Source organism: Pyrgilauda ruficollis, unplaced genomic scaffold (genome assembly GCF_017590135.1).
Source record: "Pyrgilauda ruficollis isolate IOZ18807 unplaced genomic scaffold, ASM1759013v1 scaffold49, whole genome shotgun sequence".
Taxonomy (NCBI): domain Eukaryota; kingdom Metazoa; phylum Chordata; class Aves; order Passeriformes; family Passeridae; genus Pyrgilauda; species Pyrgilauda ruficollis.
This window is the reverse complement of record NW_024526488.1, coordinates 1,010,951-1,035,111: the sequence shown is the minus strand read 5'-3', so window position 1 is coordinate 1,035,111 and position 24,161 is coordinate 1,010,951. Positions and strand designations below refer to the sequence as shown.

The window sequence follows — 24,161 nt, the reverse complement described above, 5'->3', positions numbered from 1 at the left end:
AGTACGGTTTCATTTTCAGCAGGTGGATTTCAAGATGGACCTTTCTGACACTGGGTACTTAAACCGATTCTTTGAATGGCTTTTTGTAAGCCTTTTAATTCCATCTAAGAGGGAGTGATGCTTGTATGGTTATCTATGTTTCATTGCAGTTTGTGGCTCATCTGTGTTTTAGTCTGGGACTTATTTATAATACATAAGAATTAAACTTATAAATATCTCCAACTTCAGTGGAAGATTATGTAATTTTCTATGTTGTAAGACTCTCCTTTGAGTACTGTAGATTCTTGCATTCCTGCCCTCATTTTTTCCTGTTTTAATTCCTATCCATCGTGCCTTGCTTTGTTTTGATAAAAAAATACTAGAAATTTATGGAGTCCTGAACATTTTAATATAAATAATAGTAAAAAATTAATTAACCCATACTATGTATTATTTTTTCTTATCTTATACAGTCTAGATTAATATTAAATTATGTACCTAGCATTTGAGCATTACTGATTTTGACAGTGTTAAGCTAGTTTGGGGATCTTATTGAATTAAAAAAAGAAAAAAGAAATTAATTGAAAATGCCTATTCTCCCATTCAGTCTTGGAAATGGGACAGATGACAGAAAAAATTGGATAGATTACTTAATAAAATTTAAATCTGAAAACAGTCACTGGTACTACAAATGATGAATGGTTTACATTTAAATTATACTCCTGCTTTTAAAAGGGATCAGTAGGGAAGGTAAACAGAACACAAGCACAGTAGTGGACCAGTGCTTTGTACCTAAACCTGATCTTTGGCAATAAGTCTGCTAGTAGTGTGTTGGTATCTTGGCAGTGTGAGTAGTGATCTTTCATTTTGTTTAGTTTACTATGTGCATCTACAGCTGTGGGCTCTGTGCAACACATTTAAACAAGACTAACCAAACCCTGGTGAATATTTTCTAATTGTTTTGAAAGCACTCAGGTTATCCAGTATCTTGCTGCGTAGTTACGACCTAACTGTCCTAAATTTGCTGCTCATGTTTTCAAATATGGTGCTTCTCAGGCTGTGAGGTTATTTTCATTGTGCATTCACATACTAAAATATTGTTGAGAATGATCCCAGTTACTCAAACAAGAATAAAAACCAGATGTTTAATTTTCTATTTATTGTGACAGCTAAGGTAGTTATAGGATATATTTAAGAAGTCTGCATAATACCATAATCCAGATTTCATTTCAAGGTGTTTGGTAAAGTCCATACTTCTGGTTCTTGTCAGTGAAAAACATTCAAGTCTAAATAAAACTAGTTGTTTGGGGATTAAGATTTCGTGCTGTGAATGTTGCCTCATTGCCTAGATTTCATTTAATGCAAATTTTCAAATTTTGTTTTTAGGTCAAACATCCGACCAGATTACGCAGATACGAGCTTTCATGAGTTCAAAATGCACACCTTCAGTCGGGTGACATCTTGCAAAGTCTGTCAGATGCTTCTGAGGTATTGTAAAGGGTTTTTTTTTTGGGTGGTGGTCTCCCCCTTCTTGCTTGGATGTAAGGTCAGGCCGGATGGGGCTTTGAGCATCCTAGTCTAGTGAAATGTGTCCCTGTCCATGGCAGAGAGTTTGGATAATCTTTAAGGTCTCTTCCAATCCCAAACCCTTCTATGATTCTATGTTGCATATTGTTGGTAGTCTGAAAAATGAAGCCACAGCACTGGCATTTGAGTGTGGGTAGTGCCTTTTTGAAGTACAGGCATGGAATAAATGAACTTCAGGTATGTTCCTCCTTGTTATATATTTTTTCTTCCTTTAGCAATGCTTTACCTGACTAGTCAGACTGACCTGTGTTTTCAGAGATTGTTTTTTCCCCTCAGTGCATGATCCAGGTGACTATGAACAGTGGTGCAGACCTCCTGAACTTAAAAGTCAGGAGAGCTAATTCCTGAGTTTGGAGCAGTGTAGTTGAATTACTGGGTCTGCACCAACTGCTGTTCTGAGGAGCAGCTGTTGTGCAGTCAGGACATAGCCCCCAGGATGCTGCCTGGATTCTCCATGAGCCACCAGCTGGGTATTCCCAAGTGCCAGCCTGTGGTACAGAGATGTTTAGAGGAAGTAGCAGCTCTGAATATTTCCTGAAGTGTCCATGATATATGGTTTTTAAAAACTGAACAAATTTGAAGTCAAGAATATTTGCCATACAGCCTAAAAAACTACTTAATGCTTAAATATACATTCAAACTTACAACTCTCTTGAACTGGATCCTGTTCTTCATGGTGCATAGGCAAATTCCCACTGAGATGAAGTGGAGTGTAGACCTGTAGTAGGATAGATGCGTAATGGTACAATTTCAAGTGTACTGTTCCGAAGTAGCTTTGGATTACATTGAAATGGAAGCTATTATTCTACTAGTAGTCTGAAAGAACTGTCTGGTTGTGATTTTTAAATGGCTAGTAGTGACAGAAAGCAGGTGAGCTAGCTGTTTGTTTGTCAGTTGTCACTCTCAAGCCTTTAAGGACTACCATTAGGCAGAACAACAAATGATTTCTAATACCTTCTGCCATGTCTCTTATGTCCTTTATGTGTGGAATTTGTCACCTCTAATGTATCACTACCTAATTTTATTTTACAGGGGAACATTTTATCAAGGCTATTTATGTTCTAAGTGTGGAGCTGGAGCACACAAAGAATGTTTAGGAAGACTAGACAATTGTGGCAGGGCTAATTTAGGTGGTAAGTCATTTTAATTGTTAGAATACCATTTTTAATTAGGACATAAAACTTGCTAGATATACTTAAGGTTTAATTTACCTCTAATTTGTGTTTATTGTAACATGCATACTTGTGAAGCTACCATTTATAAGCACAATTAGAATTGCATTTAGGATTCATAGGGATTTTTATTACTACTAAATTGAAGTGTTCCAAAGCAGGAGAGAACTGTTACAGGTCAAACCAAATTTCTTCATCAATGTTGTATACAACAAGGAATTGCTCTCATTTCAGTTGTGGACTGCTTATATATAACGCCTACAGTACAGCACATCATCTATCATCCTTGTGCTTCTCCCTTTATGTCAATTTTTGTGTTTTCCTCTTAGTTCCTAAAGCTGTTTGTGTTGCCTCAGCTTCCTGTTTCATCTCTTTGGTTTCCATGGTTTCTGTCCACTTGCAATATTCACAACAAGGTGATTGATGGCTCTCTATTTCCCACACCTAAGAACTATATTTTTTCTTCTTTTAATCAATTGCTCTGTGAATTTCTTCTCTGGCCACTGTCACTTTGCACTTCCCCTGTTGTTTTGCTCTTTGGGACCTTAAGGAATCTTTTGATTCCAACTACTGTTTGGCCTCCCACAAATAACTCCAAAAATTTGACATCTTCCTGTTCTGCTCAGTATTATAAGTCTCTTTCTGTAAATCACTTTCTGACATCTTCTGGATCTCCCACTGCTAAATCTCAGTGTTAGCCCCCAGCACTGGCCACTCTTCCCTTCGCTGTACCTGCTCTGTTGGTGGCAGTGAGTTTGTTACACTGTTGCCACAGTCATATAATCCTGGTGCCATTTTGGACTCTTCCCTCTGTTCAGCTTCTCGAATGTTCTTTTTTTCTAGAGATTATTTTGAATTGCTGTTGTGTTTAAAAAAGAAAAGCCATTGGGAGGACATAATGATTTCTGTAAAGTGGAGTTTTCTATGTTGGGGAGGTTTCTAGTCATGTATCATTCTCACTTCTTTAAAATCCTTGCATTCCTTTTCAGAATTATTTTATAATAATTTGTGAAGTTTCTCATTTCTCACATACTTCACATAAGCTACTGCAGCCTCTTCCCATGGGTTATTTTCTTTTTAGTATCTACAATCTTTGTAGAGTGCTGCTGCAGAGATATTCTCTCTCCTACTTTTGAATTTCGTGATGACTTCATGCACTGCTCTTTATTAAACTGCTGTTTCCAAATTTTGACTTTAGCTTGTTGTTCCTTTCAACGTTGTATAAGCTTCTTTTGGTCTTTGCCCCTGTATTAATTACTTCTGACTTCCACTTGGCTTTTGGCTCTCTGTGCTAATTACCTGTCCCAGTCTTCTATGATTTCAACAGGATTGCATTCACTGAATTTTGTTGTAGCCAGTAAACTTTTATTTGTCAGCTGCTTTTCTGTGTTAGATATCTTCCATGCTATCCTCCAAGTCTGAACTCTACAAATAATCTTCTGTAGATCTAAAAACCATACAAGCAGTCACAGTATTTGTGACTGAAACCCTTTTTGGAATACAGGCTTTTCACAGAACCTCCTGCAGATATTCTAAGGAAAATAAATATTTAAAATTATCTTAAAAGTTGAATGTTTTAAAGCAATTACTTGAAATTAATAGAGTGGAAAAACAAACACATATTGTTCTTTCCAAAAGAACTGTCTGCTGTGGTATAAACCACACTTACTTCTATTTTTTTTTCTTGCTCCTTTTCCTTTAATCACTTCTGTAGTTTTTATTTTAATTGGATAGCTGGCACTCCAGGAGGCAGGAGCTTGTCTTTCTGTTCCTCTGTGAATATCTGTGGACACATATGGTGCAACATGCATCAGTAAGAATGACCATAAATGCCTAGATAACAAAAGGTCTGATTTCTTTTAATTTTCTTGCATACTTAAGCAATGCTGTAGACTTGCTAGAGAGAACAAAATAACAGTAAAAACAAATCACATTCCTCCTTCTTTTTAAGTGGAATGAATTATAATTTTAAAAATTCAAAGAAGCAGAATGGTTTTACTTTAAATCATTTTCCTCATGTTTGTAGAATTATCCTGTACTGAAATTGCAAGCAACTGGATTGCTAAGATCCTTTTTTGTACATGTTTTGGTTGCATCCAGGTATTCAGCTCTCTGTCCTCTCTTCAAACTCCACTTTCTCTTCCCAGTCTGTTTCTTCTTCTGTGCCATAACTCTGGTTGCTGTAGCTCTCATACAGACAGGAGAGTTGTGCATCTCCTACCTTCTCCTGTATCTTTCCTTACAGTCTGCTCTGGGATCACAGCTGCAAAATCCAACTCTAAACTGCAGCTCTTGCTGTGCTTCCCCTTCCTTTTTCAAGCTGTGAGCATGGAAGGACAAGGGTTTTTGCTTGCCTAGCTGAAAATGTGTCATCCCTCCACCTGATACTTTGGCCAATGAGTAGGAAAGGAAATTCTCAGTTTTTTCTCTAGTGCTTTCCACTTTTACTCTTTATTTGCCTTTCTAAAGAAAGAAGCATTTATTGAGCTGTGCTGGCCATTTATAATGTGCACAGACTGAGGAAAGGTTTAAGGAGGAGCTTTACCAGTACCTGCTTCCCTATGTGGGCCTGGAAGGGATGAGACAATTAAAACTCTCTAAAAGATTGATTAGTGTAACTTGAATTAATTTTTTTTTGGAGCTGTCCTTTAATTATTTCAGAGCTATACTGAGAAATGAGGTCTCCCATAAATTACCTTTCATGCCTGCTAAGGTATGAAATGTTATTAAAGGCATGCAGACATTAAGGTATAATGTAAAGTTCAACATGTTCACTGCACTTTGTTGTGCCTACAGAGCAAACTTCTTCCACAATCTAACACAGTTTGAATTTTGAATGCTTTTCTTTTGAAATATTAAGAGAAATTAATTTATGGTAAATATAGTATTTTTTAGCAGTGTCATTTGCTGCTCCTGTGGGCAATGAGCAAAGGCTTGTACAGCAGCAAAATGCGTGGAACACTTATTGTATTGCTGTATTGATGAAACTGAATCATCCTTTTGGGAAACTGGACATTTTTATTCCCCAGTCATGTGGTATTAGTTATGGCCACAGACATGGAATATATATCTAGATATGTGTAGATTTATGTGTTTTCTGTTTAATCTGGTGTTCTGTCACTCTGTCAGTGCCATTCCAGATGCTTCACAGCAAAGTGCAAATCCTCTGTGTGGTAGACAATGTCCAGGAATGATGCTCCTTGCTCTTGATCCTGTTTAACGTTCTTCCTTTCTTTTTTGTGTTTGAAGAGTTTTTAGATCTTGCTAATGCTTTTGCATTTTCCTTTTTGGAAAGGTTCCACTGCAATTCAGAGTGTTAGAACAGTGAGTTCTCTGTGAACACGTGACTTCGGGCTTTTGTGAGGTCTTGACTGACTGCTTCTCTATGATAAATTATTTTGACTTCTTAATAGTATATTCTCTAAATGGAACAGTTTCAATTTTTAAATTATCTTATAAGTGTATTTTTTTCTATGTTTCAAATAATTTTCATTCCTACTCTGTAGATCTCTTTTACTTCTGGAGGCTTATTTGGAAAAAGATGATCAGAGTTCAAAGCACTGCATTGGGAATATGCCATTAGGTTTCTCAAAGGCATTTGAATTTTCCTCAGCATTTTCTGGTTTTGTAAAGTTTAAGATTCTGTTTCCTTTATAGGCCATGAGCAGATGTTTTTGCCATTCTTTCTGAAATGATGCTTAGAACTTTACTGAGTGGATTAAATATTTTTGAATTTCATTCCAAATCGCACTTCGAGAAAATTCAAAAGACACACATCCAAAGATAGATGAAACCTTTTGAATGACAGAATTATTAAGTGTCAGATTTAGATGATACACTTAGGAGAGAAACATTGACAAAATCTGAAGATAAATTGCTGTGTTCTCATGCTATGCCTTATACACAAACATACGCCAGTTCTTCAGATGTTTTGCTTCAAAGAAGGCCAGTTCAGCAGATTGTAGAAATTTTAGTGATAAAAGATGCAGAGTTAATCAGTTGAATTAATAAACAGAACAAAATGTTTCCATTTAGCCCTAGGGTTTTCTTGGTTGCTGTTCCTGCCCTTGCTGCTCTAAATTAGCAGTGCTGGTTGAAGTCATCTGTGGCCGTTTCTGTCATTATTGATTTAACAGGTTTTTTCCCCCTAAAATGCTGTCCTGTATATCCTCAAATAGTCCTCTACATTTTCATATATTTTACTTTTCTGCCCTATCACTTAGTTTTTCTGTGATTTGGAATCCTTGCTAATGTTCTGATGAAGTCCTTTGAGTCTTAAACAGAAACAGACTATGAAATCCTTAAACACAAGGATTAGAAAATGGATGGACATATTTCTGTCACAGGCCCTTTATAAAGACATACGTGGTGTTCTTTTCTCTGCTGGCTATGAGGGCATCTCCTTTCCCTTGTCACATCTTCTGGCTTTTCAGCTGCATTCCGGAGTCTTATTTCATGGCACAGAGCAATTTCTCTCCTCTGGTGATGCTCTCCCACTGGCTGGAAGGGTTTGTGTCTGGGAATGTTTAAGACTGGGGCCTTGGGTAAGCAAGAATGAATAAGACACACCTGTAGTAGCCAAAGGGAGAAGCTGTATCCCTTGTTCTTCCCACTTTTATTGTACAGTCTGTTCTGTCTCCCTTGCAATTTTTTCAGAGACCTCATAGGATTGATAAGACAGTATCACTCTGCCCAGGACATACTAAAGAACTCCAGTCTGTTTCCTAGTCTAAACCAGCAGAATTAACAATTAATTTTTATTTCCAGGCTGGAATTTTTCCAAGTACATCAAATTATGTTGAATTAAGTATTTTCAGGCAAATGCTTGCTGGTTCTACTGACTATTTAATATTTCAATTAGAGAAAAACCGCCAATGATTCTAGAATCTGAAAGTGTTTTGAATATTTAAAGTATAGTGCCAAACCCACAGAATTTTCTTCTTTATATTGCTTTTCCCAGGGAATGTTGAAGGTGTGTCTCATCAGGTCATAAATAGATTAGAAAAACATTAGCTGGTCATTTTTATAGTAAGTCTTACTTAATTTATGCACTATTTCTTTCTCATTTGGATAATTTCATTTGAAAATGTACTATATTTCTTGTGATGGAAAAGAAGTTTCTTCAGCTTTGAGATGAACTAAAAGACAATGCTGGCATATGAATGGGTTTAGAATTGCTTTCATACAGTAATGTGCATGCCCAATGACATGTCCATGCTGTTCATGTCCTAATTGCTTGCTACAGCGCATTAGAGATTATTCATTAAAAGCCTGTGGTCTTGACATCTCAAAAGAAACCAGCAGCTTTCACTATTTACGTTTTTGCTGACTTAATCAATAGTTGCAAAGTTGCTGGCTCCCCTCCAAACCTCTTGTGTCAACTGAATTGACAAGTAAACGCTCAAATCTCACAAAGTTCGTTGGAGTTATACCACTTTTTTAAAAAAACTGCAAAAGAGGTTGAGCTGTATTGCTTAACTAATGATTCTTGCTCAGCCTGAACAAAAGCCAGTTAGGGCGCTTGATATTTTTTAGGGTCCTACAGTGTGGTACATCTGGGTCACATTTCTAATTTTGTTCTGATTGAGTAATGACTGGCTAAATGACTGGAAAGGAACACGTAGTCCCACAGCTCCTTCCAAGGGACTTAGTTTATAGCTCCTGCATTTTAAGTATTTTCAGTTTTGTTTTAAAGTAGAAAGGTGAGTAGTTTATTAAATACACTTTTTATTTACACTCTGTTTAGTTAGCATGTAGATCCAGCTGCTCTGTTGCATCCCTGAAGAGCAGCTTACTCCTATTTTCTGAGCTCTGTTCCCTCACTTACTGAGACCAGCTGCTGCTTCTCTTGCTTCTGTAGTAAAATATAATTATCAAAATGTGACCCAATGGTAATGTGGCCTCAGTGAATAAACAGGAAAAACTCCAAAACTGTGCTGAACTATGGCATTAATTAAGTGGCTGTCAGAACTGAGGACTCACTTGATGATTTCATTGGCACACTGATGCTGAGCAGAAACTTGAATTAAAGCTGTTGTGTGTAAAATATCTGCTGGTAGATATCCTCAGGCACTACTTTTTTCCCCCTCTAAAAATAGAAATGAAAGTTTTCTTGGTCTTGTACTTGTGTAATGTTTGGAAAACAGGTCTTTCATGAGGACATGATACAAATATTTCAATGCAGGATATTCTGAAATACAGGCATATTTAAACTCTAATGAAATAACAAGTCTTAATTTTTTGAATAGGCTTTTAGGTGGAAATACAGACACTGGATATTTTTTTCTATTCCTGAAGTGTTAACAGTGAAGCCACAAATGGCCTTTTGGTCCATCAGTGTTGGTTTTCTTTCTAATTCAAATCCCTCACTTCCCTTTTAATGAAATTTATTTTACATGAATGATCAGGAGTAATTCTTATCTTCTTATATAGTGATTCCTTGAACTCAGTTATTCAGTTATTGAAAGTTCATCACTGAATTTCCTAATTATTTATTATAAAAACCTTTGGGATGCTGTGATCACCAGGTGGAACTTGTTCATCTAGTTGGATTTGGGATATTTTCTAGAGGTAAAAATAATATTCAACAGCAATATTTAAAAATCAGATTCATTCATTCATTCCCATTGGAGGATAGAACAACATTTCCATTTCAACTTTTTGATAAATGATCTGCTGGAATAAATATAAGTCTTTAGAAACAGAAAGGAAAGAAAACCCCTAAGTCTGGGTTAGAAGTTTTGGCCTCCTTTGCAACTACTTAGCTATATAATTTGCCTTCATTTCAAGTCATTCATAATGCTGAGATCAAACATTCAAAAGAGGAGATTTTATTCGGATTTCGGCCAAAATTCTGAAAGGCATATCAGATTGTAAAATACCAAAATTTTCTTCAATTTCAGCAGCGCTTGGGCAACTAATTCCCTCAAGCTGTTTGGAAAACCTCTACAGACTACGTGCATCTCCTCCTTTGGGCGGGCTTATTTTTCTTCTCTTTGCTCACTCTAGAAATGCCAGCTAATCCTTCTGGAAGGGTGACAATCCCAGGAGCGCTCTCCGTGCACTGTGGGTGTACGTGCGCGCAGCGCTGCCAGCGCTGCGGGGCCGTGCCCGCCCAGCGCGCAGCCTGGGCTCGGCCCCGGCACGCCAGGCCTTCTGCTTTCCCACACTCCCTGCCTAATGGAACCTGTGTTTGTGTAGCAAAAGTTAAAGTTTATTGTTTGTTTTACTGTGGGTATGCCTTCCTGTTCAGAAGTTAGTGAAGTAAAAGTTTTCCGGTGTCCTGAAGTGCACAGAGACCAGGGACGTGCAGCTTGTGCTGGGCTTCCGCGGTGTGTGCACTGCCAGAGGCAGACACAGGCAAATACAGCTGTGTGTGCTTTGGTAAGGCACCCACCCAAAATCTAAAGTGCACCCAAATACCTGCTGTCAGATTAGACATTCAAAGGACATGTAGAAAATATATATTCTTTTGTGCCTTTTGTGTGATGTGTGGTGCTGTGTATGTACTGAAGTGTTACTGGCTTTATTCAGTCTTTCTGATGTCTCACAGGATTTTTTCCCTAAATTTTAAGTAGTATCATGAAATTTATAGTAAAAGCAAATAAAGCAGCAGTGGTGTTGGTCTCTGGTATACTAATGCAATGTTGAATTGAACATGAAACATAGAACACTTTGAAGCTAAAGGTATACCTTTAACCTTGATACACCTTGCCACACTGTGAAAAGACAGAAAAAAAAAAAAGGTGTGAACTCGACTTGCAAAGAGCTGTAGCTCTGAGTTCCCAAGGAGAGGCAGTATTTATGCAGCATGTTTGCAGTGTTCTCAGGGTTTGTCAGGTGTGCTGTCCCGGCCTGCCGTGCCGCTGCTGGAGCGTGCAGGTGCCCTGCAGCCGGAGGCAGCCCGGCCATGGGCGCAGCCCGGCGGGGCCAATGAGCAGCGGCAGCGCGGCGGGCTTTGCACAACAGCGCCCGGCGCGCCCCGCTCTGGGGCGGCTGCACGGATCAGGTGGCAAAAGGAGGCAGCGGGGTTTTCTGTTACACCACGCAGCGCAGGCTGAGATTGCTTTATAAAACGTGCACAATTTGCAATCAACAATAATGCCAATTTTTACTTATGTTTCAGAGCACGGAAACGTGAAACATGAGGTAAGAATTTGTTTTCTTTTGCATGTGATGTTTGTTTTGTTGGTGACATAACAGCTCCTTATTTCTCTGTGTACATGCTGATGGAGAAGGTATGTTTTTCTTCTGGGTTTGCAAACAGATTTATTTAGAGTGCTGTCTAAGCAACAAGGTATTCATGTTTAAGTACATATGTCTTCTGCTCCAAATGTGACTTCAACTTGCAACGAAATGACAGTGCTGAGAGCACTGAAAGGGGTGGAGATGCTTTTTTAAGCTACAGGTAAGAAAACATACATTGCTTCATTACTGCTTCATAGATCCTTACTGTTTCTAGACAAAATCTGGCTGTAGAGTTAAAAGTTTTTTTTGTTTTTCCTCTGCCATGCCAGAGAGCTCTGGGTTGATGAAGGATTGGCAGGGCAATGTTTGCCTCTTCATGTGAAAACACTATGTTTGCAGAGGTATCCTGTGGTATGGAATTTATGTAATCTGGAGAGAATGTTAGAATAGGACCTGAGCAGAGGAGCTGTGAAAACACTATGTTTGCAGAGGTATCCTGTGGTATGGAATTTATGTAATTCCATGTAATTAAATGCTGTGATGCACATAGTGTGGCTTGCTGTCAGCCTAGGAAAGCTGCAGGCCACCCTGAGTCATTTTTTGGCCAGCCCCTGGGACCTCTTCACTGTTGTACAGGAGGGCACAGCAGCTGGGTTTTGTCTGTCCTGTCTGACAAAAGAGAAGCAGCACTTCAGACCTAGAGCATAATAGTTTCTAGCATATATTTTCGATCAGAAGTTTATGGTAATTGCTTAAATGGCATGTCAGTTATGAGCAGCGTGTGAGTATAAAAGTTGCTGCTCTCCATAAGCATGGCTGTGTTTGATGCTGTTGCAGATAGGGGTAATGGGAGGATGTTATTGCTGACATGGCTGGTGCAGGGGTAGCTATGTGCAGGGCTGACCACAACTGTGCTCTCTGATGTTTGAGCTGTTTGGGTGTCACTGTAACCCCAGACATCAGTGGGGTGGGTGGGGGCAGCTCTGCACCCTCTGCTGAGCTCCTGGCACGTGGGCCCCAGGTGGGCTCCTGCTCTGCAGGGGAATTGTGCGGTGACAGGGGAGCTCTGGCAGAGGAGAGGGGTGTGCTGCCTGTGCCTGCTCCTTACTGCATCCTCAGCCATGCCTCTGGCCAGGTGCTGCCCAGTCTGTCATGTCTCTGCCTTGACAGATGCTGATTAAGGGCACTCAAAACTTTGGGAATCACAGTGTAGTCCATTTGCCTGATGCCTTTCCAGTCCTGCAGCTGGCAGGCATGGCTGGAGAGCTGTGGGCATCTACTGGGTTTAGTGGACAAGGCTGCCAGGCTTCCTAAAGCTAACTGTGGTGACCATACTGTGTCTGGATGAAAAAATAGGTATACTGTTTTTTTCTAGTTAGGAAAATTAAGACCTCCTTTCTGGAGCTATTGATTTGCTATTGCCTATTGAGTTGATCCAAAACATCAGGATTACGTTCATTTTCACCAAGACTCCTACTGAAATCCCTGCTTTAATTCTCTCTGTGCAGAAGAAAATGTAAGCATGGATGAGGAACTGTCATTTTGGAAAACATGGATTTAGGTTTTATACCAGCAAAAAATCTACTGGTAATTTATTAGGTTTAGGATATTGAGCTCATTTTTATAGAACTCAGGAACTATTTCCTTAAAACCATTTTCCAACCAGTCCTTTGGTGTATATGACTTGAGTTGTCACAGTCCCTCTGTTGTCTGTATTTCAATTAAGCATTTCTCTCTCTCCCTTTGTACTTTCCCGAGTCCTGCCCCTTTCCCTTTCTTGTGCAAATCTGTGGTTGCTCAACAATCTGCATCAGTCCATATCAGTAACATGGCTTCCATCTATAAAAAACAATAGAGGATATAATGGAGCATTTTGCTTTTATCTAGTACTATTATCTTCATTGTGGTATCAGCTTTAAATTTTTATTCTATCCACTACAGATGAAGCAAAACTTGTATCCTTTATTTAATTAGACTTGTGGGGTGCAGAGAGAAAAAGTCCAAGAACTCGAGAGTTTGAGAGCTAATTTCAAACCAAGCTTTTGATTTTGCTTGCCTGCTACAGGGCTTGGTAATTGGGTTATGCCTCAGGTTACTGCTTTCTGGCTTGCCTTGGTGTGTGTCCTGCATCAGCTTATATCAACGGCAAGTAAATCAGAGCAACCTAATTGTTCTCTTTGTTATGCAATGTGCCTTTCTCTGCTTGGTTTGATTAAAAAATAAATAAATGCATGAATCATCATGCAAGTTACCAGATAAAGCAAGTTTGCAAAATCAGATGAGTGGTTTGCAGATATGCGTTATTGCACATTGAAATTTCCAGGGATCCATAGTAAGTGGCTTAGTGTATAAAATATAGAAAATTAAATAGTCTGAATCTTGTCAGAGAGTTTCTGATTTCACACAACTCTGGTTCCTTCAATTTTACAGAGACAGATGAGTTGCTAAATACATTTAAGTACTTGCCCAAAAAATAAGGAAATTAAGCATTCCATAGGGAATTGTAGTTAGCTTCAGTTTAAAGTAGAAATAATGGAAGTTTCTACCATATTAAAGTAATGCAAGTGGCTTTGACTTTTGTGTTGGTGGATGTTATCTGGGGCAGATGATGCTAGACTGCATGTTTTTCCCCTGTCCTCTTCATAAATGATTAGAAAATACATTTGTTCTCAGTATCAAAAAATGCTGATTTATGAACAAACCTTCTATGGACTCAGTCTTTCAGCCTAGTGTCAGGAAAAATGGGATATATGAAAAAGCCATCAACATTACTAAGAATATTTTTCAAAGTGTGATCTTTTGACGAGATAAAGATAATTGTGTTGGTGGTTGGGGGAAATAACTTAAGAAAACCAGCTTTGCCTAGTAGCTTGTGGTAATGAAAGGATTACAGTGAGCCTCCATGAAAACATGTTTATTCATATCGTTGATTCTTATTTTTGCTCTGCAGAAACGAACAAATGGAATTAGAAGAAGCTCTAGACACGTGGACCCAGGTTTGTGTCATGACTTTTTAATACTTAAACATGAAAAAAATAGAGTAAGAAAGCTATGACTTGCTTTGTTAAGTTGCATTGTGAATGCTATTGCCATGCACACAGTGCTGAGAACTTGACTGCTAAAGTCATGAAGGTCTAATGCAATTGCTTTGTTTGGGATTTCAAAGATAAGGTCAGCTGGTTAAACTCTTAATTTTTTTCCCCTTGTAATTTCTTTAAGTAGAGCTCTGGTTCTATTTGAACAACAAAATGCCGCTGGGCTTTCAGTTAATATGACCCACCCTACTGTAGTCTGTAGTTTTATAAGAAATAACTAAGGGATGAATAGCAGACAATTGCTTATAAAGTTCAGGTTCTAAATCTTCAACTTGTGAGTATTCTCAGCTCTTATCTGTAGTGGTGCTCAGTGCTTAATTGTGAGTTGTTTTTCTGAAAGACATAAACCAATTGCATTTTTACATTGAACTTCAAACTGATTTTATTTTTCCTGCTAGTTTATAGTAGATAGTTCTGTGGAACCACAGCAGAAACAGCCCTTAAGAATATTAAATGCTTGGTTATAGGTTGTGTACTCAAGTGGGTGAATATTTCCTCTGGAGACCCATTATGTGTCTGTATAAAATATTCAATGTTTTTCAGTGTAACTGTGTGATATTTTTAGTGTCATTTTAGTGTCAGTAATTACATTTCTGTCCTTTATGTTTCTTGTATAGTTTAATTACTGGAGATTTGTCATGCAGATATTATTTGGAATAAAAGTAAGCTGTGGATTATTAAATATTTCTAGATGTGGACATCTGAGAATAGTTGGAGTTAAACATTAAACAGGATGGCAATTCTGTGCACCACATTACAGCCTGGCAGAGCTAAGCACTTTTCAAAAAGTAGGAATGCTGGTTGTGCCACTAGCATTGCAGCTGCCTTGGCTTGGAATGTCTAAATGTTGTAACTAGCTGAAGCAGACCACACCTTTCTTACTCACGTACCTTTGACATGTTTTGGAACACGTATCGTCACTTTGTTCCCTCTAGCAAAATAAACCTGCTTCATTATTCTAGAAATTGTTCTGTGTGTTGTGACTGCAGCCATAAAGGAAAAAAATGAGCAGCCTGTAACTCTGAAAATTAATACAGTTGAGAGGGGAAAACATCAAGGGTAGGAATTAAATAATGCAGAAGGGGATGATTTCTTCCAAGTGTTTGCTAACAAGACTGAGTTCTTCCCTTTCATTGGTGCATGTTGCAGTGAAGTGTAATTGTGTGCTTGCAGAATAGTCCTTATAGGTTCAGTACCTTTAAACACAGCTGTCTCATAGAGAGTCAGAGAAGGTCAAGTAATTCAGCTTTGAGAACCTTTTGAGTATGTTGGTGATTTTACTTGCTGTTGAAGTCTGATGGAAGTATTTGTGGGATCTTTGTATACAAGGACACTTTAAAAGTAGTTTTTATTGAAGACTAAGTACCACTGAAATCACCAAAAATAGTTGAATTAAGTACTTGTTTAAAAGCTGTATGTAGCCAATGCCTAAAATACAGTTCTGCTTGCCCTCTGCCTTGTCCTTTTACCTACACAGAACAGTTCTTTGAGTTGTTGGGTTAATCTTGTTATGGAGTGAAGTTCTTCGTCCTCATATTTTTGAAAGCTGAAAGAATTGCTGAGTGTTTGCATGAACTTTTAAGTCCCTTTCTTAGAGACATGGCTCTAGAAGAGTTCTTACAGAATTGCTTCTGACATTTTAAAGGTTTTAAATAAACAATAATGAGAAACACGCTACATACTAATGTGCTCTATACATATACTGATAGTTTTCACATGAAATTAGATTTTTGTTTTGCGTTTTGTCAAGATAGGCATTCTGTGTCCTACTGTAACTAGGTGGGTGTAACTTTTAAAGTCTTTGGTAAACTCCTGGCATCTATTTTGCATAATCTAAGTACTGCTGTTCATCAGCTTGCACACTCCTTGAGAGACAGATGCTATCCAGAGGGCAGTGCTTGAAAGAGATCAGTCATGTCAGGCATACATTACTGCATTGAGTCTCAGAGCTTGACATGTAAAGAGCACTGACATGTTAAGTTCTGAAGAGTCTGAGCACCAGGATGCTCTTTTTGCTGAGAGAGGTGGTCAAAAGGTTGACTGCCAGACTGTTTTAGAAGGTTTGGTTGGCTGCAGCTGCTGCCGCCAGTGCTGTGATGGTGCTGAAGCTTGGGTGCTAGGTTAGGGAGCTGGTACTTGATGTGAATGAATAACCATCACCTGCAATGACTAAATATTGGTGGAATTTGATATCACCACTAAATGCAAATATTTTGGGTTGTAACTTTTCAAGATTGTTTTGTTATGTCTGTCTTGGCTATTTTAGGAAAGAATTATGAATAGCACGGTCAAGTTAATGCATTGGTGCTTCTCTTTTTATGTGTAAAGTCAAATTCAGCTTTTGCTGACACAGCTTAGCCCAGAATGAAAAATCATTTACATTTGATGAGAAGTATTGTAAGTTGAAAGATGGTCTAAACAAAACAATGGGAGGATACTGGATTAAAACATCTTGTTTCTTGCTGGCAAAGCTCATTGATGAAGGAACCTTTTTAGCTTAAGTACCCTAAAGGCAATAAGTTCGTTTATAGCTTTTTCATTTTTGTTTCTTTGAAGTTGGGTTAAAAGTTTTGACAGTGACAGTTTCCTCCTTGAGATTTGCTTTGTGCTGGATAGGAAAGAAGGGTAGAATAAAAAATTATTAATGATGAGGCAGAGAAATTCCCATGAAATGAAAGCAGTCATGAGAAAAAAATGTGTACAAAAAGAACAGTGTACAGAAACTGTACAGGTGAAGAAAAGACTGGAAATCCTACAAAATATAGCTTTGTCTTTATGCCGTGCCCTTGGCCTTCAGCCTGCAATCCAGTTGCAGAGAGCCTCCTGAATTACTTCATCTACCAAGTTTTAGTGGGACAGGTTTTAAATAACCTTTCTTTGGATTAAGCAGGAGATAATAAAAGCCATTGATGAAATGAACTGGTGAGTACATTTGCAGCTATAAATCCAGGGAAAATTTGATCTACAGCTTGCATGTGACTAGAACAACATGATTCTGCTTAAATACATTTGAGAAGTGATCAGACGGATGTCAGTTTTTGCATAGAATGGTTATGTGAAATGATAATTCTACGACATTTTATGCTCATGTAGGGAACATGTTTAAGCATGGAAAATACTTTGGCTTAAATGACAAATGAAGCATTCATATGTATATTCATAAGCACAAATTCTTACTGTGTGAATTCTTGAGAAGTATAATGCAGTCTGACCAATGATTTTAATGGAAATAACTTTGTATTTATTTTGAGTAAAAATAGCTGTCTTTCTCAGCTATTGAAATAGTACAGTGTATGTTTGCTGTATTTTTTTTTTTACAGTATAAAGAGTCTAAATATGATAGATTCACAGCTTAGTGTTTTTGAAACTGGTTTTACCCTAAACACTTCTGCTAATATAAACATGGGAATTTTAATCTCTAGAAGTGTGAAATTATATTTCATATCAGAAGGATAAACTTGGTAAAAATAGAATACTTGAAGCCTTATAGTCAAGATTCATTGTAGATTAAATGCAAAATCTGATCTGTGAAAGATCACTACTGAGCATGTTCTGACTTCTTAAACAGCTGATTTCTTTATAAGCAAGGATTAAAGATTAGAAAGGCTCAGTTCTGAACCAATGGCCAGAACCAACATTTTTCCCATCACAGAAAGTAAAATATTGTAGTAAAATATCCCAAATATAAGTAAAATATCCCAAACTTTTTTGGGATGGAGGGAAACAATACTAGCAAGTAATGTATACAGTGCAATAGCTTGGGAAAATGTATTTTTCAGCCCAGGAATTCAAAGTTCAAATAATTTAAAAAAGAGGTGTTCGTATTTCTGGTTGGTGTCTGGTCCATACTTGCTTTGTGAATCCTCTAATATTGGTTTTACACACATTATTAGAAACCCCTCGGGATCTGAAGAGTGTCACTGGGTTTAGGGCCTGAAGTATATGCATTAAACAAACCTCAACAACAATCTGTGTAGGGAGAGGTACAATACTGGAGATACATTTGCTTCATTAGCTATAGCGGGAAATAAGCTACTTTGTGCTTCATATTTTGTTCAAGTTGGATTTTGGTATCTTTTAACTAGTTTGTGTGTGTGATTAGTAAGCAGTGAAACAACGTTCAGGGGTTTGTCTAGTGTGGTAGTGTTTGGATCCTGTCTTTGGAGTAAAAATTAGGAGTAGTGTCATATTGGCAGTTTAAATTTTCTTTTCAGTTAAGCATGAAACATGCTAGACTGTGACATATTTGCACAAATTCTTACACAGTGTGCTCTATGATACGCAAGTCTAACTCTGATTTCCATTTCAGTGCCACTCCAAGTGTATGCCCAGCCAAAAGCAAAATCTGGCTCAAACTCAAATGCTGGGATATCCCAACCAGCAGATAATTCTTTGCGAAGTATGCAGTTGTTACAGATAAAGCTACTCTTTAACTAAGATTTTGAAGCGTGTCGCTCATTTTCTTGGAGCTATCCAGGCGCATCCTCAGTAGTCCTGATTGACTGTTGTCTTCTCATTCAGCCCAGTATAGAGAATACCCAATTTCATGCATGAGAAAAAATAACCTTCTGCAGCGTGAAGCCCAGTGCATTCAGGAATGTATTTCTCCATGTCAACAGTGGCAGCAGCTACCTGGGAGTCTGGCTGTGGTTTTGGTGGCCCAGTACTAACTAACTGGCCGTTAGTATCAGTGTTGAGAGCAAGAATTTATCTTGGTTTTAAGCCACAGAAAATGGTCTACCAACAAAAAAAAGCATTAAATAAGCCCCCTGTATTTCATGAGGAGTTGACTGATGTCATTGATAGTATCTCCTCATTAGGATTGTCTTCATCAGGATGAATTAGACCAAGTAGCATCTTTTTGCTTTGGTAAAGGAATCCCTGTGTATAGAGTCACGAAATACACTGATAGGTGTTTTTCATATATACTTAATACTGTTATTTAATTATATTTCCTGTAAATAAAATGTACAAGTGAATAGCAATCCCTCAAAACTAGAATATAAAATTAGCATTCTTTCCAGCTTCGGATACTGTTAGCATGTGATATGATGTATTTTAATGGCTGTACAAAATGAGTGTGACTGTAAATTAAATTGAGGAAAGCCAGGAGGAATACTGGAGCAAAGAAAAATGTTTTATGGAACTTTCTCTAGTGAAGAAATAGTTGTTTGAGGTCTTTTCTAATGTTTGTGGAGCATTAGATTTACTGAGTAACTTAGGACTTCTCTGCATGCTTCTGTTTTAAGCAAGCTATAGAACTGACAGTGAGGTTTGATTGTACAGATACGTGACACATTTTAACTTTAACTTTTTGGCTGGGTTTTATGCAGCTTCTTCCTTTTCTACACAGCATCTAAGCACTTTGTTCAAGGTGCCTCTACTGTATCCAATACATGTCTCTAGGAATCTTTGTGGAGCAGAGGAATTGCAGGTCAGAATGGGTTTAATGGGGAGCTGGGAGCACACTTGCTGCAAGGAGAACGCTTCTTGGCAGGAGAGATGTGCTGCTGCTCACTGACACGGTGTGCAATCTTGGAGTTCTCTGAGGGACTTGGATTGCAGCTCTGACCTGACCATCTCTTGGTGTTGATAGACATGTTTGAGCATGTTTTACATCAAGTGGCTGGGGTGGGGGTTGGTGTTTGAGACCAGAATCAGTGAATTTCTTTGTGGTCCCATGTCATGGGACAGGTTCTCTCAGCTGGGCCTCAGTGGCTGTGAATTCAGAGATACACTGAATTGTGTAGCCTAATTAGTGAGATCAAATTAATTTATCTCATGTATTTATTAAAAATATGCATTACATTCAAGATCTTTGCCTTTTTTTTTTTTTTTCCTTTCCTCTACAGTGCTTCACAAAATAATGAATTCATCTTTGTTGTGTTACAAGAAAAGACATGTCTAATGTTTTGCACGAAGAAATTTTCCACTAATGCGTTTCTGGAAGGTGAAACAGAGTTTTGTCTTCCAATGAAGCATTTCAAATGCAGTTTAATGATTTTTATTTGGGTTGTTTTATTTTAAATTAAAATTATTTTCCATTCCTGTTGGGGAGAGGTATTTGAAAGGTGCCTGTCCCCTTGGCATCTCAGCAGTGAGCTAACTTTCAGAGAAGAACATAGCCTTTAGCCTTTTCTTTTAATTAAACATCAGAAGACCCAGATGCCAAAGGGTGAAATGTATTTATTTTGTCAAACTCTTTCATCCTTGTCTGGTTGGATTGCAAGATTAGTTTGTAGTTGAGTGATTTAAACTCTTCTGTCTTACTGGATGTGTTTTTGGGACTGTCTCTATATCTTAAGTAATTAACATTTCATCTTTCTCTTACAGAAGTAATGGTGTTCAATACATACTTAGCCATATGCTAACATAATTATTAAGCTGAGGTGGATTAAAAATCATACAGTATCTTTCTCCTTTTCTGCATAAAAACACTCAGAACCAAGTATTTAAGCAAAACATCACTGTTTAGAGATAACTGCAAGGATGTTGTCAGGAAGAAAAAAGGAAAAGGTCAAGTAGAGGTGGAAAAAATGGGCGTACAAGTATGATCAATAAAACAAAAAAATACATTGTTTTGTGCTTCAAACACACACAAAAGTAGTGCAGCACTGTTTAATAAAAGGAAGAGACCTGTGCCAGCAGCTGTGCGGCCTAAATTTGCCTTTACTTACCTTGGCAAGTGGAAGGGAATTGCTTGGTATTTGGTAAAGTTTTTTGGGACTTAGAAATCTCTTATTCATCTTCAAGAGGAATATTGCATTTACCCATCTATTTTCATATCTGATTTTAATCTTAAGGGTGCTGTAATTCTCAGAAGGCAAAACAAAGATAATAAGGCAATGAATGATTAAAAATAGTCAAAAGTAACTGAATTTTAACAGTACTCTAAAGCATATGGTTTCTTTTTTTGTGGCTCACTCATTTAACTAAATCAGTATTTGATCGCTACTTCAAAGTAATTCTCACACAAAGAATTTGGGAAACACTGTAAAATTGAAAACAGCCATCCCATGGGAGAAAAAAGACTACTGAAAATTCACACAAGAGAAGCTCCCAGAACTGCCTCTGCCTTTTGCCTGAGGAAGGTTTTAAAGCTTGGTAGAAGAGGCCAGAGGCAAGAGCCTGAGAAACTGATGCTGCTTTTCAGGAGAGTTTTTAATGTGCTCACCGCTTTGAGATTGCCAGAGAAGGGAACAATGAGGCTGAGCTAGGCTGCAGGCCAAGGTAGCTCAGGATCTCTCCAACAGCAGCCAATTAAATGGATGCTGAAGGAGAGAATTTGGGGTAAGGTGCTGTGGTACTTCCTGCCTTACCTTGTGTATTCATTTGTTAGCTCTTAATTTTCCTTCCATGTATTTTCATTACCACTTCTTTAAACCAGTCTAAAATCTTCACAGCATCCTTTAACTGTCACTCTCATAATTAGTTGTGTGAATAAAGCACATCTTGTTGTTTGCTTTTAACTTGGCAAATATAACAACTCCAATGCCTGTATGTTTTTGGATCGAGAAAATGATTAATAAATAAAGAAATTAGTACTTTTTTTTCTATTATGCAACTCATGAGTGGTCTGTCACATCCCCTCTAGTCATGTGTCCTCCAGCCTGAACAGCTATTATCTGCTTAATTCTGCTGATACAGAAGCTCTTCTGTATGTCTGACCAGCCTGTTTGCTTGTTTGCGTGCTTCTAGGTCTGGGAGTAGTCAGTCTTTCTAGATCTGTGTCTGCCACAAGAAATTTCTTAGTGTTGTTACAGAGCAGATTTAGATTGTGATATTGAAGAACTGATTGTAAAAAATACTTAGTAATTACTCTGAGATGTGTTGTCTCTGTGATGATATCTGCTTTTCACTCCATCATTGTGTATGAGTATTCAATCCATATGTTACTTTAACTTTCATGAAGGTGTGACCAAATGGCCTCTAAAGATCCTTCCAGCCAGAGTTATTCTCTGATTTTGAATCCTGTTGTTCATTAAATCTTCCTTCAGTCCTTTGCAAGTGCTGTTCTTTTTAAAGCAATGCTTTTGCACCTTCTCCAAGACTTAATCCACTTGTGCTACCATTTTAATAATGCTTATTAATTTTTTGAACAAGGAAGGACCAAGCTCAGATTCCTTCTGGATAATGCCTTCGATTTGAAAAAAAATACTGATGTTCTAGCCTTTTTTGTCCTGTCCTGTTGTTGTTTATTTATTGGGGGTGAGGGGAAAATTTTCCTCTTACATCATGTAAGCTGGAAGAGAGCCTCATTGTGAGTCCTGTTAAAATTATTTTGCTAATCCACATTAATATATAATCTTACTTCATTATCTACTTTAAAGAACTCTAAACAATGTCCTTGACTTGTTCTTAAAAAGTATTTGTAGTCTTTATATTATATTATCCATATACCTGTAAATTCTGTTTCTATAGTAGTTTTTACCAGTCTGCCTTGTACAACTGTCAGATATTTGTGGTGAGACATCTACAACTGAGTTTCTACAACTGATTACAACTGAGTTTCTCACATATAACTACCTATTTTTATGGTACTGAGTTGTTTTAAGAAATAGCTTGCAGATCATAATTAGCAGCTCAGAGATGTAATGTTTGAATTTATTTGATACTTAGCATTTTCAAGTAGTGACATTATAAACCTGATCTGATGATTTTTCAGTAGAATCAATTTATTTGGTTATTTTAATCCTTAGATGTGGTTTATCTAGGAAAAAAAGGTAAAGTACTTAGGCATTAAGAGAAAGAACTTGGAGTTCAGCCCTCATTGCTGCTCTTGCTGACCTGCAAATAAATAGAAGACATGTTCAGTCTTGCTCTTCTTAGAACTTGTGTTTCTTAAGCTTCAGTATGCAACAGGGAATTAAAAAGTAACTTCATTATCTGATACCTTGAAAACCTGCCCCAGTCCCTTAACCGTAGAGGTTATTCTTTAACCAACCTGTTTGGAACAGGGCATGTGGAGAGGGGGGAGCATGAGGCACTGTTTTTTAGTTCAGACAAAGCGTGATGTTTACTCTTCTTGGACTTTTTCCTTAATCGGGTTTGACAGCAACAAATAGCATGAAATATAATACAACAAAAGCTGAGTATGGATCACAGTTTTCCTTCCAGAACAACATTGCACTCCTGGCAGTAGCAGTCTTCTTGTGACTGGCAGGAATCATTTCAGTACTCTGGAATTCACTTAATGGTGGTATATCTTCAACATTTTTTGCTTTATTTCTTCTTTACAGAAGACCCTACAGGTTGCCCTATAATTTCCACCCTCCCCCTTTTTTTTGCTTTATCATGGGCACAAGAGAGGCTGAAAAGGAAAAGAGTATGAGGCTTAATGATAGGGACTTAAAGCTCTGACTGCTCCTGTGCATTGTGTGCAGCTTTCTTATTTGTCCATTGCTGGAGGTATTGATTTAAACCCTGTAGTTTTGTGTTGCCCTGCACAAGGCTCAGGCACCTGAGAAACACTGAAGGACCAACTAAGCTCAAAGAGCCAGTGCTGGGATTTAAGTGTCTGAGTGTATTACATACACTGAATTAAGTGTATTCTTTGTCAGGGCAGTATTTTGGGAGAAAGAACCAAGTCTGGGTGTTCTGCTGGTGTCATTTGATCTCTGGTGATTCTTGGCTGTAACTATGGGCTGTTGCCACAAGGTGTGGCGTTTTTTTCCCACCAAGGCGTCCCCTTACTGCCTTTCCTTTGAGCCTGTGGATCACCCAGTCATAGGCTAAATAACTTCAGTGAGGAAATGGCAAACTGGTCACGGGAGGCAGCGGGGGCAGCCGCAGTGAGGAGAGAAGTGAGATAAGCCTGACTTAGCTGGGATATCAACCCACAGACTTTATTGCTTTCGGGTATGGTTTCTGTCTTAACAAATCTCACACTCTGCTGGAGTATATAATCTGCATTCAGACTGGAAACAGAAAATGGAAGGAGAGCCTTCACTATTGAGCAGATGAATATATTACATGAGGGTTTCCTTGACAGGGAAGGAAAGAAGCAAAAATTTCTAAGATGCAGTGTGATTATTATGGCAGCATTCATGTCTTGACAGGGACTAAACTTGATATCCATCTTTATCGCCTATGATAATTTACCAATAATGTCTTGATTTTGCAACAAAGATCAAGTGATGGA

General features: G+C 38.0%; 1 protein-coding gene across 1 annotated transcript in view; it reads left to right on the top strand.

Moving 5' to 3' along the window:
• The window catches only part of VAV3 (vav guanine nucleotide exchange factor 3), a 148,714-nt gene that overhangs the window by 84,701 nt on the left and 39,852 nt on the right, over positions 1-24,161 (top strand). The window contains exons 16-19 of the mRNA XM_041479637.1: positions 1,366-1,467; positions 2,599-2,699; positions 10,864-10,886; positions 13,876-13,921. Coding sequence (XP_041335571.1) covers positions 1,366-1,467; positions 2,599-2,699; positions 10,864-10,886; positions 13,876-13,921 — 272 coding nt within the window. The remainder of the gene's footprint in view (positions 1-1,365; positions 1,468-2,598; positions 2,700-10,863; positions 10,887-13,875; positions 13,922-24,161) is intronic.